This window comes from Haliotis asinina, chromosome 1, assembly GCF_037392515.1.
Source record: "Haliotis asinina isolate JCU_RB_2024 chromosome 1, JCU_Hal_asi_v2, whole genome shotgun sequence".
NCBI lineage: Eukaryota > Metazoa > Mollusca > Gastropoda > Lepetellida > Haliotidae > Haliotis > Haliotis asinina.
In genome coordinates, this window is record NC_090280.1 from 46119508 (window position 1) to 46135354 (window position 15847).

General features: G+C 40.3%; 2 protein-coding genes across 3 annotated transcripts in view; both read right to left on the reverse strand.

The window, feature by feature from the left end:
- Positions 1-15847, reverse strand: part of LOC137292078 (uncharacterized) — a 365314-nt gene that overhangs the window by 173537 nt on the left and 175930 nt on the right. The gene's annotated exons all lie outside the window — the stretch shown is intronic.
- LOC137279385 (uncharacterized) lies at positions 933-9424 on the reverse strand. Of its 2 annotated transcripts, none has more exons than XM_067811810.1 (6): positions 7619-7762; positions 4866-4939; positions 2911-3216; positions 2148-2266; positions 1645-1813; positions 933-1129 (listed from the first exon to the last, which is right to left on the reverse strand). In XM_067811810.1, exons 2-6 carry the CDS (start codon positions 4924-4926, stop codon positions 1032-1034), a joined length of 753 nt encoding a protein of 250 aa, XP_067667911.1. In that variant the 5' UTR covers positions 4927-4939; positions 7619-7762; the 3' UTR covers positions 933-1031. The 2 variants fall into 2 exon arrangements, with proteins under 2 accessions (XP_067667911.1, XP_067667912.1); XM_067811811.1 differs by lacking the exon at positions 7619-7762 and adding an exon at positions 9417-9424 and having other exon boundaries at positions 1001-1129.

Here is a 15847-nt window from a genome sequence, read left to right on the forward strand (position 1 = left end):
ACACAAACAAACGAACAGTCGATCTAACACATCAGGGAAAAGGTAAAGATTCCAGTTCAGAACGTACAACAAACATCAATTATCAACACGTCGTCACAAAACAGGAGCTACGTCGTCACTAGATGTAATCCTACAGGAATACAGGAATACAGGAATACAGCCGGTCATACGTGTGCATCTTGTGTTGATGTAAGGGCGTCTTCCTCAAGATGTGTCGGGTGGGATTCACAAGTCGTGTTTACATTTCGAGGTCACATGGCAGTTCATTCAAAAGGATACATTATTTACTTGGGTGAATGGGTAATGACTGTGTTCCTTTCAACTGATCTAACCCGTACAGTTTTATCCATATTCTGTGGTTCAACACATTGGCATGTCATCTGAAAGACCAGGTTCGAGTCGTCATGTTGTGTTTTGTTTGCCACGGTCCGTGTGTTTCCTACTCTTCAATACATACATTTCTCTGTCGAGCATTGTTTTTTTTTGATAATACGTTAGTCGTTTGAACGTTCCATATTTGTAAAATTTGAAGATTGTTTCCAGCACTTTGTGCGATGATGATTTTTGTGTAAACCGCCATGACGAATCCCAGGTATTGATACGATTCCTACTACATCAAACGGATGTCTGAACCACCACTATCAAATACTGTCGATGCCATGTGTTCGTGAAACCGTGTATTTAGTTTGCATTTAATTAAACTACTACCCCACCTCAAAACCGGTGATAATCAATGTAATAAGGTGCGTCACGTCGTTTACGTGTGTTTGTCAGCTTCAGTCACTTGATCGTGTTTCTCAAAGCGGTAATGTCAAATTATCGCATCTCTTTCCTTTCAATCAAATTACAACGCAATGACGTAAAAGGAAATGTGAGGTACTCAACTTTGTCTTTGGGCTACCCCAGACAAGACATATTAAGCAACAAGTGGATGTCATTTAGGAACGTTTTATTGTCTCTTTTGCAATCTGTTAATAGTGACTCGAATAATACTGTCTGATCTTCCTTCTGAAGATGTAAGCCAAAGTAATTCACAGGCCTCTAACCGCCAGCATCACACCACCAACGATGACCACTGCACCACTCAGCGTGGGTTTATCTTCATGACCTGTCGAATGCATAGGCCTACCTACAATGAGAATAAAGTGGACTTCGTAATTGTAACAAGTGATTCAATTTTGACGGGCATGGATCCGTTACGTAAGTCAGCTTAAATTCCCAATGTTACCGTGCAATGACTCAATTTATTATATGTGTAAGTGCACGTTTTATGTTTTAAGGCATTATCCACAGGCACAAACGCACACTCGCATGTTTTGTTGGATTTTTTAAATTGATAACACTATCATCCTGGTTCCATACGTAAGTCTCTTCATTTAGCAACCTCGCCTGATACTACAGTCTGCTAGGTTGGGTGTTAGTCAGCAGCTTCGCCTGATACCACTGCCTATTAGTCATGCAGTAATTCGTTAAAAGCCCATACAACCACTCTCCGTCTCAAACCGTTTGAAGTATCTCTAGCATATTTGTATCCTACAGAATGTTAGCTAACATGAGCTCAAAATCTCCAGCCGATAAGACATTATCCACAGGCACAAAAGCACACTTGCATGACACTAGCCACACTAATTATAATCTCCTTACTTGGGCGTGAACACACAGCTGTCCGTTGTCGTTGGGAGACGTCAAGGCAGTTTGTTCCAGGACCAACCACACTACATGTTGTATTGACTTCATGGGCTTCATCGTGAAGAGGGGCCTCAACATCGCCTGTCAACCCATCATATGTCCCTTCAACACTCGAGACCTTCAACTGAAGAAAGAAAAATTATACAATTGATGCTGTGTTGTCCCGACTCAGTATTGTTCAATTTCACATCGGTTTTCCATTCAGTGAGTGAGTGAACAGGCCTTCATATCAACCTTGCAATAACACAAATAACAATGTTGATAAAATTTGCTTTGCAGACCTGTGTCCGTTGCAACTGGTCGTGCCAGAAAGATTTGGACTGGAATACAGCATTTTAATATATAACATGAACACTTCAATCATACAATCAAAGTCTTCACAGGATGTGACCTTTATCACATGCCCGTGGGTATTGGCCTTTGCTAGAGACATAAATACAAATCAAGGATTGCCTCACCGTGACATTAACTCTTGGATCATCACTCAACCCCATGCATACGTCCAAAACATGAAACGTCCCATTCCTAAGGGGTACACAATTAATGTGAAGTCTTGATGCTACATCACCCAGGTCCTCTGAAAAATGCATCACATTGTCAACGATTCATTAATATTTAAGATGTATCTGTAAGATGTCATGAAACACGTTTTAAAATCATTCGTTGTATTAATATTGAAGTATCCTGTACCAGTCATACAAGATATGATACACCATAAACTGGAGGCAGGAGACAAACAGGTCAGTATCAGAGAGATCAAGACATAACTCATTCTTTGTGAGACTGGACAGTGTGTATTGTGTGTATTGTAAGGGTAATACCTTACACCATAGTTCATGATGTTGTTTATATATACTGGTTTCCACACGAAATCCGATGTTGCATGACATGTACATATAGTGTGAATATCATACGTTTTATGGATGACAATTTATTTTTATTCTCGACGTTTTAGAGCTAATTATTGCATCTTCATCAAGGAAAAAAATTCATCGTCAAGCAATGAAACGTTCTATGAAGAAAAAAGTTGTTATTCCAAAAACATGTCATGTACTCATGTCCGTCCAAATGCATTTTAAGAAAGACATTTAGCAAGTTCATATGAATAATATGTCTGTCAAATATATATTACTTCTCCACAATTATTTCACTGGTCTACTGTTTCAAGTATATACATTTGTATCAAAAACAAAATCAGTGATCTGTTACAGCTGAGCTTACCATGTGCAGTCACGTGACAGGATTTCTTGAGAGGATTCGTGCCATCACGACAGTTCCAGGTACCTGAATCATTCGTCGAAAACTCCTTGATGTGAAGTATGTGTATTTTGTCAGAAACCAAAACTGTCTCATAATTCGGAGCGTTTATGTAGCATTTACCACTGTTCCGCAGGCAGGTGACAACTTCTAAATTATCTGGTCGGGACCACCCAATAGACTCGTATTCTCCCGTAATGTCACAAGTGATGTTGACAGGCTGACCGATACAGGCAGCGTTCGGACAGGATGTACTTGTTTCTGATGCGTCTGCGAATATTTCAGTCTCAACGATTAAGGCAAGGGTACTAGCAATGACTTGAATGAGTATTGAATGTACTTACAACGAATTAACATGATGTATATACTTCAGTTCACATGATAACGAAGAGTATATATAGCGATGTGGTGTAATATACTGATGCAACCATGTTCAATTTGTAGTTTGGTTTGTTGTTTCACGCAGCACTCAACAATGCTTCAGCTTTATGGAGGCGGTCTGTACATAATCGAGTCTGGACCAGACAGCATGATCATCAGTCTATGCAACTGGAATACAATGATATGTATCAGCCAAATCCATGTAGAATAGGTCTTCAGGCCTTCAGCAACCCATGCTTGCAAAAACCGGCGGCTATGCTTGTCGTAAGAGGCGACTATCGGGATAGGATGGTCAGGCTCGCTGACGCATGTCATCGGTTCCCAAATTGATGCTCATGATGTTGATCACTGGAATATCTGGTCCAGACTCGATTATTTACAGACGCCGCCACATACCTGGAATATTGCTGAGCGTGCCGTAAAACTAAACTGATTCACACACTCACTATGAGGTCACGTGAGAGGGATTAAAATCTCAAACTCATCAAGTTAAGTGGGTCACCTTTCAAAGGCATGTTCATCTACATACGTAGCTGCAGCAGTTGCACCATTAAATGTGATATACATTTCAAAGGCAAGGTCACCATCTGAAGGTGGCGTTTGTTACGACAACTTGAATAACCTCACTTTCGAGAGATCACCCGTTTGATAACAATTCATCTTCACTAAAGAGTTTTTCATTGTATCAGAAGCAGGTCGACCATTTGCCAGATGGGCTCCAAAAGTCCTCGTGTCACTGCGATGATTAAAGATATTTTTAAATATAAAAATTTTGAGATGACCCTCGACTTGAAACACTTCACAGTACAACATACGTATGGGTGGTGATCGATAGGTCAATCATTCATGGCTATTTTTACATGAAGTCTTATTCGATTGCATGCAATGGTAACATAGCAATCGGCAAAGCAGGTCGGGTACACTGAAGTGTCCGGCCATGTCTAGATATATTGTACTGTGAAACGTTTCAAGTTGATGGTAATCTCAAGACTTTCATATCTCTTTTTTAAAAAAATCTTTAATCCTCGCAATGACACGAGGGTCTGTGATGGGGTCGTCTGTAGCACTACGTAACTGTACTCAGCAACGTCGACTACTCCGAGACGTATAATGTACTCCCAACGGTTTCTATAATGTTTAACTCACTGACAATGCATCTAAACTGATATCACTTAATGAACAGATTTTTCAAGATAGACTCCCTTGAAAGTTATAAATAAAAATGATAAAGTTATAAATAACTTTTTTTCAGAAAAAGGCTGCAGTCGCACTACAAATGATGCATCACCTTAGGAAACATTTTCCAGGCATTCCGATCCCGCAGGATATGAAGCAGACTTGATTGTTTATACTTGAGAATTGTGTTGAAATATTCGCTTCATTTGTGTTTTCAGTAATAACATAGACAAATCCTACCTCCGCCTTCACTTTCGAAAAGTCGGTGCCCAACAAGCATGTTATTGTTTTCATTTTTGGATGAATGCATTCGTTATTGCACATGAAATGTCTGTAGATAAAACAGAAGATTGGCACCTTACCTTCCACTTGTATCACGAAAGCTATCAAAAGGGCATGTGTCAGTGAAGGGAACAGCCTCATCCTGTACTCCGCCCTAACAGGGAAAAACAAGTAAGGACAAATCTAAAATCGAGTCTTATACATCTTTGATGGTCTTTAACATTTATGAGGAGATATATACGAACAGATACCGACAAAGGGGTGACAGTTACATCGATAATGCTGAACGTATGTAGAAGTTAAACATGTACACAGTTATGTGTTTCCTTTCAAAAACTCAAATAGATTCAGCTTGTGGCCTTTCCTTAACGGCCACATGCAAGACTTCCGGGTAACCTAACTGGTTGAACGATATGAGTGAAATTACCCATTACTGACAAAGACAAGGATGGTGGACGGTGAATGATATCGTAACAACATGAAGATTACAAGACGAGGACTATTGCCAAGCATAAACTACATCAACTTCAGCATCTATTCAGCTGGGGAGAAACAACTAACAATAACTACCAGTCTGTTGAATATGAGGCTGTCAAGTTGGCAATATGTAATGTTATAGATAACATCAGTACGGGTAAATTTATTAGGGATTTTCCTTGGGAATAAGTTAATACGGGAAAGTACTGAAGAAAAACTTGACCTTGATCCGTATCTTTCCCCACTTTACTCAATGCTTATAGACAACATGTATGTGGGTGCTAATATTGATTGGTATATGATTAGTCAAATGCATGGGGCTTTATCCTTCAAGTGTGTGTGGCAAATAAGACAAAGCACTATAAGCACTGGGCCAAGACGTAACAATATATTAACAACATGGACAAACAAGAAAACTTGACTCCATCTGCATCTCCATCTACTGAACGGCGACGATAAATCTGTACATGTTTCAGTGGTTATGCGGCAGGGTTCAGTTCATTCTGTTGTGAAAGTCTTCAAAGATTGATTGTGCGGGGGTTCCAAAGGTAGACAGCAAATCTGGCATCATAGTCTACCCACTTCATCACTGAAATCTTCTGCATGGTTAACGCCAGAGGATGTGATGTACTACGATGCGGTGTCGCCTACTTTATTCGCTGTAAACCAGCCATGGTTAAGATGTATGGCAATTTCGCAAACATCCTTAGCACAATTCCATTCCTCAGTATAACTGAGTTTCCTCAATTAAAATCGTGAGTAAAATCCAGGAAAGAGATATTCTCGCACTGTGTTGGAGAATTGATGTTCATGCAAACACGTAAAGAGTTTTCTATTCTGTAGTGGACTCTGTCCAATCCGACTCACACTGGGACAGGGAAAATGCCGGATTGCGCAGAGTATCGGATAATTATGGAAGCATGGCAGAGCAACGGGGAAATCGTTTTCTTCGCATTATCTCTTACTTAATATCTCTGTCTATGTCCTACGTAGGACACAGTATCTCCTATGTATGTCATACTATCTCCTGCTTATGACATGATATCTCCTTCGCAGGACCTACTATCATCTTCGTAGGACACACTAATTTCTACTTAGAACGTAATATCTTCTACGCAGTGTTCACGATGGTGGTTCAAAGTAACAGGGCATTGGGTCCTGTACGTTTCAAATGTCTATATGACCCACTGAAAAGTCACAGGACCCACAGAATAAAATTAAACAAACATTTCAGAATTAACATTTATTATAATTGGCATTGAAATTATTAACATTATATGATAACAAACATAAGATTTCTAAACAACAAACAAGTGACACGTGCCGCAAATAACATCTTCACACAAAGACACTGAAATATTCAGTCACACACTGGGACTGGCGGGTTGGTTATTTTTATCTGACCACTGGCAAATCTGCCAGATTGGTCAAAGGGTCAGATACTATTCGTGAACAGTGCCTACGCAGGACATAGTATCTCCTACGTAGGACTATGTAGAACTATGTTACTTAAATCCCCATCGTAGGACTTAGTATCTCCTTCGTAGGACGTACTATCATGTACGTAGGACTTACTAACTCCTACTTAGAACTTAATATCTCCTACGTAGAACCTACCATCACCTTCGTAACACTTAGTATTCCTTTAGCACTCAATCTATGTTTTTTTAAGATTCGGATAATGAAGTATGGTTAGTAAGCTAAGAAATGCTTGGTTATGCAGGATGTTAGATAGTAGCAATGCAAGTCACTGTTACGTTAGGGTGACATGAACCTTGATCTAAGTGCAGTAATTAATTGCTGGATATCCACACACACACACGCACGCACGCACGCACGCACGCACGCACGCACGCACGCACACACACACGGCTGGGGTATGGTAAGGTAGATATGAAGTTCTGGGTATAATACGTCCACCGCAAGTTGCCACCGATAGTCTAAGACAGGTCTGTGCACGCAGATTATGACTCATGTGCAACGCCCTCTGCAATATCCAACACATAAGGGTAAAGTGTAACGAAGTGCAACAGATAGGAGGTCCAACACATGACAGTAATGCCCAACAGACAGTGAAACAAGAACAATGGAACAAGGAAGAAAGTTTTTATCACTTTCTGCCATGACACTGAAGCGGTCGAACCACCAACCCCAGACGCTGTTTTCAAAGTTATTTCCATAATATCTTGTACAGACCTTATAATGATATGTTAACCTAAACTTCAATACGAACATATTCGAATTAGTAATGCTTTTGGCATCATTACCATGTGATCAATGATATTACAATTGCACGTTCAAATCCATTGATAACATTCCTATATGTGGCTATCATAACTGTTAATGAGTAACGTACCTTAATAGTTAGTTGAGATCCCTCTAGTATATATCCATTGCTGACAATTGTGTACACTGTTTGTTTCTAAGAATATCAATTGAGTACAAATCTGTCGATACTTTTGCATGACGCAACGGATGCTCTTGCATTCTGTTTCGGTATGTAAAGCCAAGGCACAGTCACTACACATGCTCACAAAACAGATGTTTCCTGTTGTTTTGATTTCTACTCTTCCTGTTGAAGACGAAATGTTCTGTAACCTCACTTTATTATCCGTTCATTTATACAATGTCATTATTTTCTTCCCTCTGTCAGGTTATCTGCTTGGAAAGTAAGAAAGGTAAAATGAGTTTTCAATATATAGAGAACTTGACTATAGCCGAGCTTCAAGTGATGTGGATAAAATAAGATTTATACAAAAAAACAGAATGTACCTGACACATATGCACTCTACGTAGAAATACAGTAAAAAGAACATCCTGGCTCGGCCAAGGGATGCAACTTAGTACATCTATTTCGGCCCACACTGGCCGACCGATACCTCCGAGTCATATACGAATGCCTTGGATCCATTACATACTGTTCGTTAACATAATGTTCAACGTGATTTCCACCGTAATCTCCCGTAATCACTCGCATCGAGATGGTTATTCTCTAAATGTCAAAGGTGATATCGTTTCGGAAGCAGATATTGCACGGTGCCCTGACAGAGTTATTACATCATGACTTAGATGACGTCACAATGTTATGACGTTGCTTCACTGCAAGTCTAAGGTAGTACAGTGTTTAGAGATGTACAATTGTCCTTAAAAACTAATTAAGAGTGTTTTTTATGATAATGAAATCTCATCTTCGTATCTGCTGATATCAATTATATCATCATTAATTGTGACTGTATCATCTCATGTTGATATAACTGATATCAGTAGATACTTGATCGAGATTCACGGTAGTCCCAGGCTTGGGGCCCAATGTCCCAAGGCTATCGTAGATACCACAGTCGTAGCGCTACCATATCTTTGTAAAGCGAGGCCAACCAGGTGCTGAGACGTTGATGCATAAGAAGCCAGGAATAATCTCAACATAGGCTCCCCGAATAACCTGAATACAAATAAACTTGCAAGACAAAAACCTTTAACGTTGGCTGTCCCGTCAGATACGACAGTGTTGATGATGGTGTTTCAAAGTAACAGGACATTTGGTCCTGTAAGTTTCAGATCCACTATCTGACCCACTGAAAAGTCACAGGACCCACAGAATAAAGTTAAACAAACATTTCAGATTTAACGTTTCTTATAATTGGCATTAAAATTATCAACATTACATGATAACAAACATAAGATTTCTAAACAGCAAACAAATGTCACATGCCGCAAATAACAACTTCACACAAAGACATTGTGAAATATTCAGTCAGACACTGGGGCTGGCGGGTTGGTGATTTCTATCTGACCACTGGCGAATCTGCCAGATTGGTCAGAGGGTCAGACACTATTTGTGAACACTGATATGAATGTGACGAGTTCATACTTCTCGATCCAGTCGACTTACCTTGTTGAGAGTTCGGGGTCGTCATTCAAGATCACCAAAGTAAACTTGAGTAATTTTGTCATGTGCTGTTTATTAAAGCTAGTAGGATCTACAATGGATAGATGCATAATGTTTGCGATTGTATGGATTCTTTTTGCAAGTGTTTACTACACTAATGGACGCGGATATCACATAAATGTGAAAGGATTTGTAATACTAAAACCTTAAATTGGAAATCAAGTGATGATAATTATGGTTATGTTTCATAAAAATCTGATGAACTTACTGAGAGATGTGTTGGTCAAGAAAGCCGGATGTAGTGACTTGTAACGGCGATATGCCATGCGTACATAAGTATACTGAGATCCTGTTCTCGATATCAGCGTATTGTCATACTTTTGACGTGTCTGTAGTATGTTCTGCCTCTTTATCTGGTTCACACAGAGACGGATATTAAGTCTTTATATTGTAGTGAGGCGGACACAAATTTATACAACGCATTTAAACAACAGGCAAATATTTTAATCAAATGTCACGTGATTCATTAACCCGATGAAGGAGCAAGAATTCGCTCTGAAACGCCGTATAAAGAATTCAAAGGACCACCAGCGTTCTAAACTGGAGAATTTCTACTGTTGATATAGTTAAGTCGTGCAAAGGGCTTCTGATTCCTAGTTCCTTAGTTTTAAGTGGACTATGTTACAGGGTGATGCATTTCATGTGTAAAGTATGTGTAATACTAACAGTGGTCATATTGTAGCATAACGCCCAAGTGACATCTCATAGTTACAGTGGGCTGTTTAGTAACATCATCCCGGAGGGAAGTGAGGAGGGAGGGGTTGCTGATTCAAATGTGATTGTATCAAACATGGGTCGTGGCTGCCTTGAAGGCCTTGTCGGGTGTTTTTAACGCCGCATCACAGCTAGATCTCGGCGGTCTGTTTTTGATAGAGGGGTGGTCCAGACAATAATGTGATCAACAACATGAGCATTTAACTACCTAAATGGGATACAATGACATGTGGTCAACCATAATTATAAAGTTTTAGTGTATCTGTTAATAGTAATACCAAAAGTGAGTGCATATCGAGTCTATGTTTATTACTTTTATCATTCAAAATAATTGAGGGAAAATGTATATGAATTTTTATGCATATACTTTAACGTCAGGTCCTGATTACTCAAAACAAATTTATGTCTCAGTTTTGACTGGTTAGAGTTTTAACATAAAATTTGAGAAAACAGACAAATATACATTTTCCACAATGAACTGAAACTGATATTAAACTCAAACATAGTAGACAATTTGAGGCTGATGAGGTAACACCTTAATATACTGAAGTATCTAAAGGATTCCTTTAGCTGCTGGGATGGTGGGATAGCCTAGTGGTTAAATCATTGCTTGTCACACAGAAGACCCGGGTTGGTTTCCCCACATGGGTGCATTGTGTGAGGCCCTTTATTGATGCCCTCTGTGATATTGCTAAAATATTTCTAAAAGCAGTCTAAAACCTCACTCACTCGCTCACTCACTCATACTAGCTGATGATGTAAGTCACATTTCAAACTTTTGAACAAAATCAGAACTTATGGGTTAGTGGTGCTGATATCAATATCATTTTGATCAGATTATTACATATATACATAACAAAGTGGGACAATACCTTTTAAATACACTGTTAACATAATCATATTGATTGCTATTGAAAAGTGCATAGAGCAAACGTGTGCAAATTATGGGTCAAAAGTAGGTCTGTGAGGTGAAGAAGAATACTAAGCAATACAATGGACTCAAGAAGAATGTTCTTGAGACATTTACTCCCGTTCCCAAAATGAAACATACATTGCTTGTTTGTATGTCTGTTTTAGTGGAATGTGACGTAGATCTGGAATGGTAATTGTACTGTATTTGCTTTAAGTAGTTGTAACACCAACTCTATTGTACATCGTATTCTGATTGCGTCATCCACACATCACAAACACGAGGCGTCATGTATGGAGCAGTTAGTTAACCGTTTTTCGAATAAACCATTAGGTTGACACTAGCGCACTCATTGTGTCTTGGAACCTAGGAGTTGAGAAGGAACACCCCAACCTGAGTACACTACGAGGATGGGATCCAAGGGATCTATTAACGGTAGTTTTGTTTCAGGAGCAAAGGGTTTTCGGTCGTAAGAAACATAAACGCTCTAAAGGAATGTACTTTTAGAGCCGCCAAAAAGAGAATGCACATCAGCTAATAGGCCCTCGTCGATTATAGATCGCATATGTGTGGACAATTTAGTGGTGGTGCGTGATTCTAAAGGAATGCGTAACAAGGGCTAACTGAAGATATCTGTTAACATTTGTAAGAAAATCGTGATTGTCATAGCTCTCACACATAAGGATACAGTCACTTTGAAATTGAAAAAACTCACGAGAATTGGCGAGGCGAACGAGAAACAAGATGGTGGCGCGCATTGGTCTTATTTCTGAGTTCGACTCGAGCAAAGAAGATTGGTGTTCGCATATATAGAGATTTGAAATATGGATGAAAGCATACAAAATCAAGAAAGAGGATGAAGTGAATACATTTCTCGGCACTGTCGGCCCTCAAGCTTTCAAACTGTTGATATCCTTAGAGTCTCCCAACGATGTGTCACAGCGTTCAATCCCAGAGCTGAAAACTCGACTTACCGATTATTACAAGCCACATCGAAATGATATTGGGGATCGGTTCACTTTCAGCCAACTAAATCAAGGTAAAGATGAAGCTGTTGCTGATTGCATACTTGATTTGAAGCTTGCTGTCCTTCATTGTAACTTTGGTGATACGCTTGAAGAATATTTAAGAGACAGACTGGTGGCAGGTTTACGTTTTGAGAACATTCAAAAAACGTTTTTGACACACAAAGGGTTGACATGGAAGAAATATCTGTGAAATATCTGCTGCTATGGAAAGGGCTGACAAGGATACACAGACCTTCAAACTACAACAAACAGAACACGTACAGGTAAAACAAACTTCATCAACGGAGAAGAGAGAGGCAAGAGCATTTCAAGAAACTGTTATAGATGTAATGGAGTGGGTGAGTGGGTGAGTTTAGTTTTACGTCGCACTTAGCAATATTCCAGCTATATGGCGACGGTCTGTAAATAATCAAGTCTGGACCAGACAATCCAGTGATCAACAACATGAGCATCGATCTGCGCAATGGGGAACCGATGACATGTGTCAACCAAGTCATAGTCTGACCACCCGATCCCGTTAGTCGCCTCTTACGACAAGCATAGTCACCTTTTATGGCAAGCATGGGTTGCTGAAGGCCTATTCTACCCCGGGACCTTCACGGGTCAGATGTAATGGAAATCACAATGCTGATAGATGTTTTCGAAAGAACAAGAAGTGTCATCAGTCCGGAAAAGAAGGTCATTTAGCAAGAGCAAGTAAAGGGAAACAACAGAATCATCAACATTCTCACACCAACAGACATAAGAGGGAAGGAGGGAGACGGCATAAACAAAAGGGAAGAGCATATCAACTTGAAAGCTCTGATAATGACTCAGAAGATGATAACGTGGAACAACTTTGTATGGTGTACACCCTCGAGGAGGCAAGTGGGTCAGAGTTCAAGTCTGTAATCAGGCTGGATGGAGAACCTCAAGAGTTTGTTATCGATACTAGCGCGAAAGTATCGGTTATTGGGGAAACTCTATACAGGAAGAACTTTGCATATCTACCCTTACAAGATTCAAAGATCAGATTCAAGGGTTATTCAGGAAACAGAATACCAATCCTTGGAAAGGTTAAAGTTGAAGTCGAGTACGAGGGAAGAAGAACGATGTTGCCACTAATTGTTGCTCAAGGAGAGAAAGTACCTCTACTGGGACGAATATGCAGCTCTCAGACGTCTATGCTGTAGACACACAAGGGAAGGCAATAACATATGTACTTGAAAGTTACCAAACAGTGTTGGGGGGGAAACGGACTATTAAGAACTTTAAAGCAGATATTCGGGTAAAGCCTGAAATAGTACCCAAGTTTTGTAGAGCAAGACCGGTACCTTATGCTATGAAAGAGACGATGGAGAAAGAATTAGATAGACTGGAGAAAGATGGAATTTTGTAGAAGTTTGAAAAAGCAGATTGGGCATCCCCTATCGTGGTGGTGCCAAAGTCTGCCAAATCCATAAGAATCTGTGGAGGCTACAAAGTGACCATCAACTCATGCCTTGAAGAGAGAAGTTTACCCTATGCCAAAAGTGGAGGATCTTTTCTCCAAACTAGTGGGAGCTAAAGTCTTCAGCAAGGTGGATCTGTCCAATGCATATCAGCAACCTGAAATGTCCGAAGATACGAAGAAATTGTTGGTGATTAAAACTCATAAAGGCCTCTTTCAGTATCGGAGAATGACATTCGGAGTTTCCACGGCACCAGCAATATTTCAGTGTGTGATGGTACAGATTCTCAGAGGAATAGATAGAATAGAGGTCCTGCTGGATGACAATCCTCATGGGATCAGAGAACGAAGCCCAACAGCTCGTATTGGTGGATAAAGTCCTAGGAAGATTGGCGCAGAATGGTATGAAGCTCCAGTTGGAAAAATGCAAGTTCATCACAAGGTCAACAGAATAGCTGGGCCATCGCATTGATGCAGAAGGAATAAATCCTGTAGATGACAAGATCACAACAATCACAAAAGCTCACAGAACCGGTTACACCATTATACCCATGGGTGTATCCCAGGAGAGCTTGAGAGGGGATCCATATTGACTTTGGCGAGTTCTGATCACAGAGGTTCTTAATAGTGGTACACAGTCGGACTAAATGGATCGAGGTGATATTGATGTCCTCAACAACAGTAAGTAGGACCATTGAGGAACTGAGGGTACTATTTTCAGAATATGGTTTGCCAACCGAAGTGCTATCCGATAATGGACCCCGATTTATATCTGAAGAATTTAAAGAATTCTTACAGAAGAATGGAGTCAAACACAGTTTGACACCCCCTTATCATCCTGCCTCAAACGGGGCAGCTGAACGCAGTGTACAGATTGTCAAATCAGCATTCAAGAAACACTTCCTCGCTTCAGAGAAGAATGAACATTCCACGTCAGTGAAGCAGATGTTAGCAAACTTCCTCATATGCAGGGCGACGCCTCACACTGTTACCATGGAATCATCTGCAGACCTCTTCTTAGGACGAAAACTACGCACCAGACTTGACCTGCTACGTCCCGGCCTGGACCAGAGGGTCAAGAAGATACCTACCTCACCACCCAGGTGTGACATTACAGATGAGCAGCTGAAAGAGTTGGTTAGACTGCCTACGCAATCGATCAGACCAAGCCCAGGTCCGGTGACGGTGCCAAATCCAAAGATCAACTCAGAAAGTGGTCTGCCTAGCAGTGATGATGCGGCAAGGCGATATCCTGCCCGCCTGAGAAAGAAAGTTAAGACGCTTCAATGTGAAATAACTCTGAATCACTGTGTTAAAGTGAGGATTTCCAGTTGAAGAAGTAACAGTTGAAAGTTAAGGCCTTCTTCATGATGGGCTCGAAAGTTGCAGGGGTATGACATAGTCTGAGTTTTAAGTTACCAGTTGGTAATTGTGTCATGTTAAGGTTTAAAGTTGATATATTCTCAGGGTGTCAGCTAAGGGAAGAGTCTCTAGGTGTTATTCTGGAGCCCAGTGTCGTCATTTATCATGGATGATGATGTAATAGTAAGGCTTAGACCTTTCTGGTATTAACAAGAGGAATACAGCCTGTAGCTGTAACACCAACTCTATTGTACATCGTATTCCGATTACGTCATCCACACGTCAGCAGCACGAGGATGATGACATCATGTATGGGGCAGTTAATCAGCCGTTTTTCGAATTAACCATGAGGTAGACACCAGCGCACTCGTTGTGGCTTGGAATCTAGGAGTCGAGAAGGGACTCCCCAAAATGAGGACATTAAAGTAATATCCACAAATCGAGAAATCTGTGTGTGCATAGTATTATTTGAGAGAAAAATGATGCATTAGTAACATTTCTTTGATTTCAGAATAAATGTCAGCAAACTGAAATATGGGTTTTCCCCTTACTGAAACAGACTCAGCGCATCAAACGCCAAAAGGTATTTTCAATACATTCTTTAGTGACTTTACTACATCTTCTCTGACTTTTGTGTGTTGATTACGCAGGCAATGAACCAATACTGTGTATCTGTAATTAGGGCACCTTTGACAGTATTACAGTATTATTTACGCACATTCCTGTGATGCTGTTGTATTTATAAAACATGGTTAGTGCAGATTATCAGCCATCGAATCTAAGGCAATTTTAAGGAACTATAGGAACATAACATGTAACTATGGAATACTGTAAGGGACATTCTCGCGATCGCGACGTTTGGAAACAAACCTAAAAACACAAAAGTGCGAGAATGTCCCTCAAAGTATTCCATAGTTTGGTGTTGACACTAACCTACATTTCGGTTCACCTGGTGAAAGCAGTCGGCTGTTCAGGTGGACAATGACACAATGACCACACCTTACTATGGAATCCTAGAGGGAGCATTGCTGCGTTGCCGCCCGTAAAAGAAATCATGCAAAAAGTGCTGAAACGTGCGAAAGCACTACCTTTGAGCCATCCATTTGTCGAAATGTCGCATTATTACATTGTCGTGCTTTAATTCGGCTAACAACCAACGGGCGATAATACGACATGATGGCAATTTTTAAGTGAGC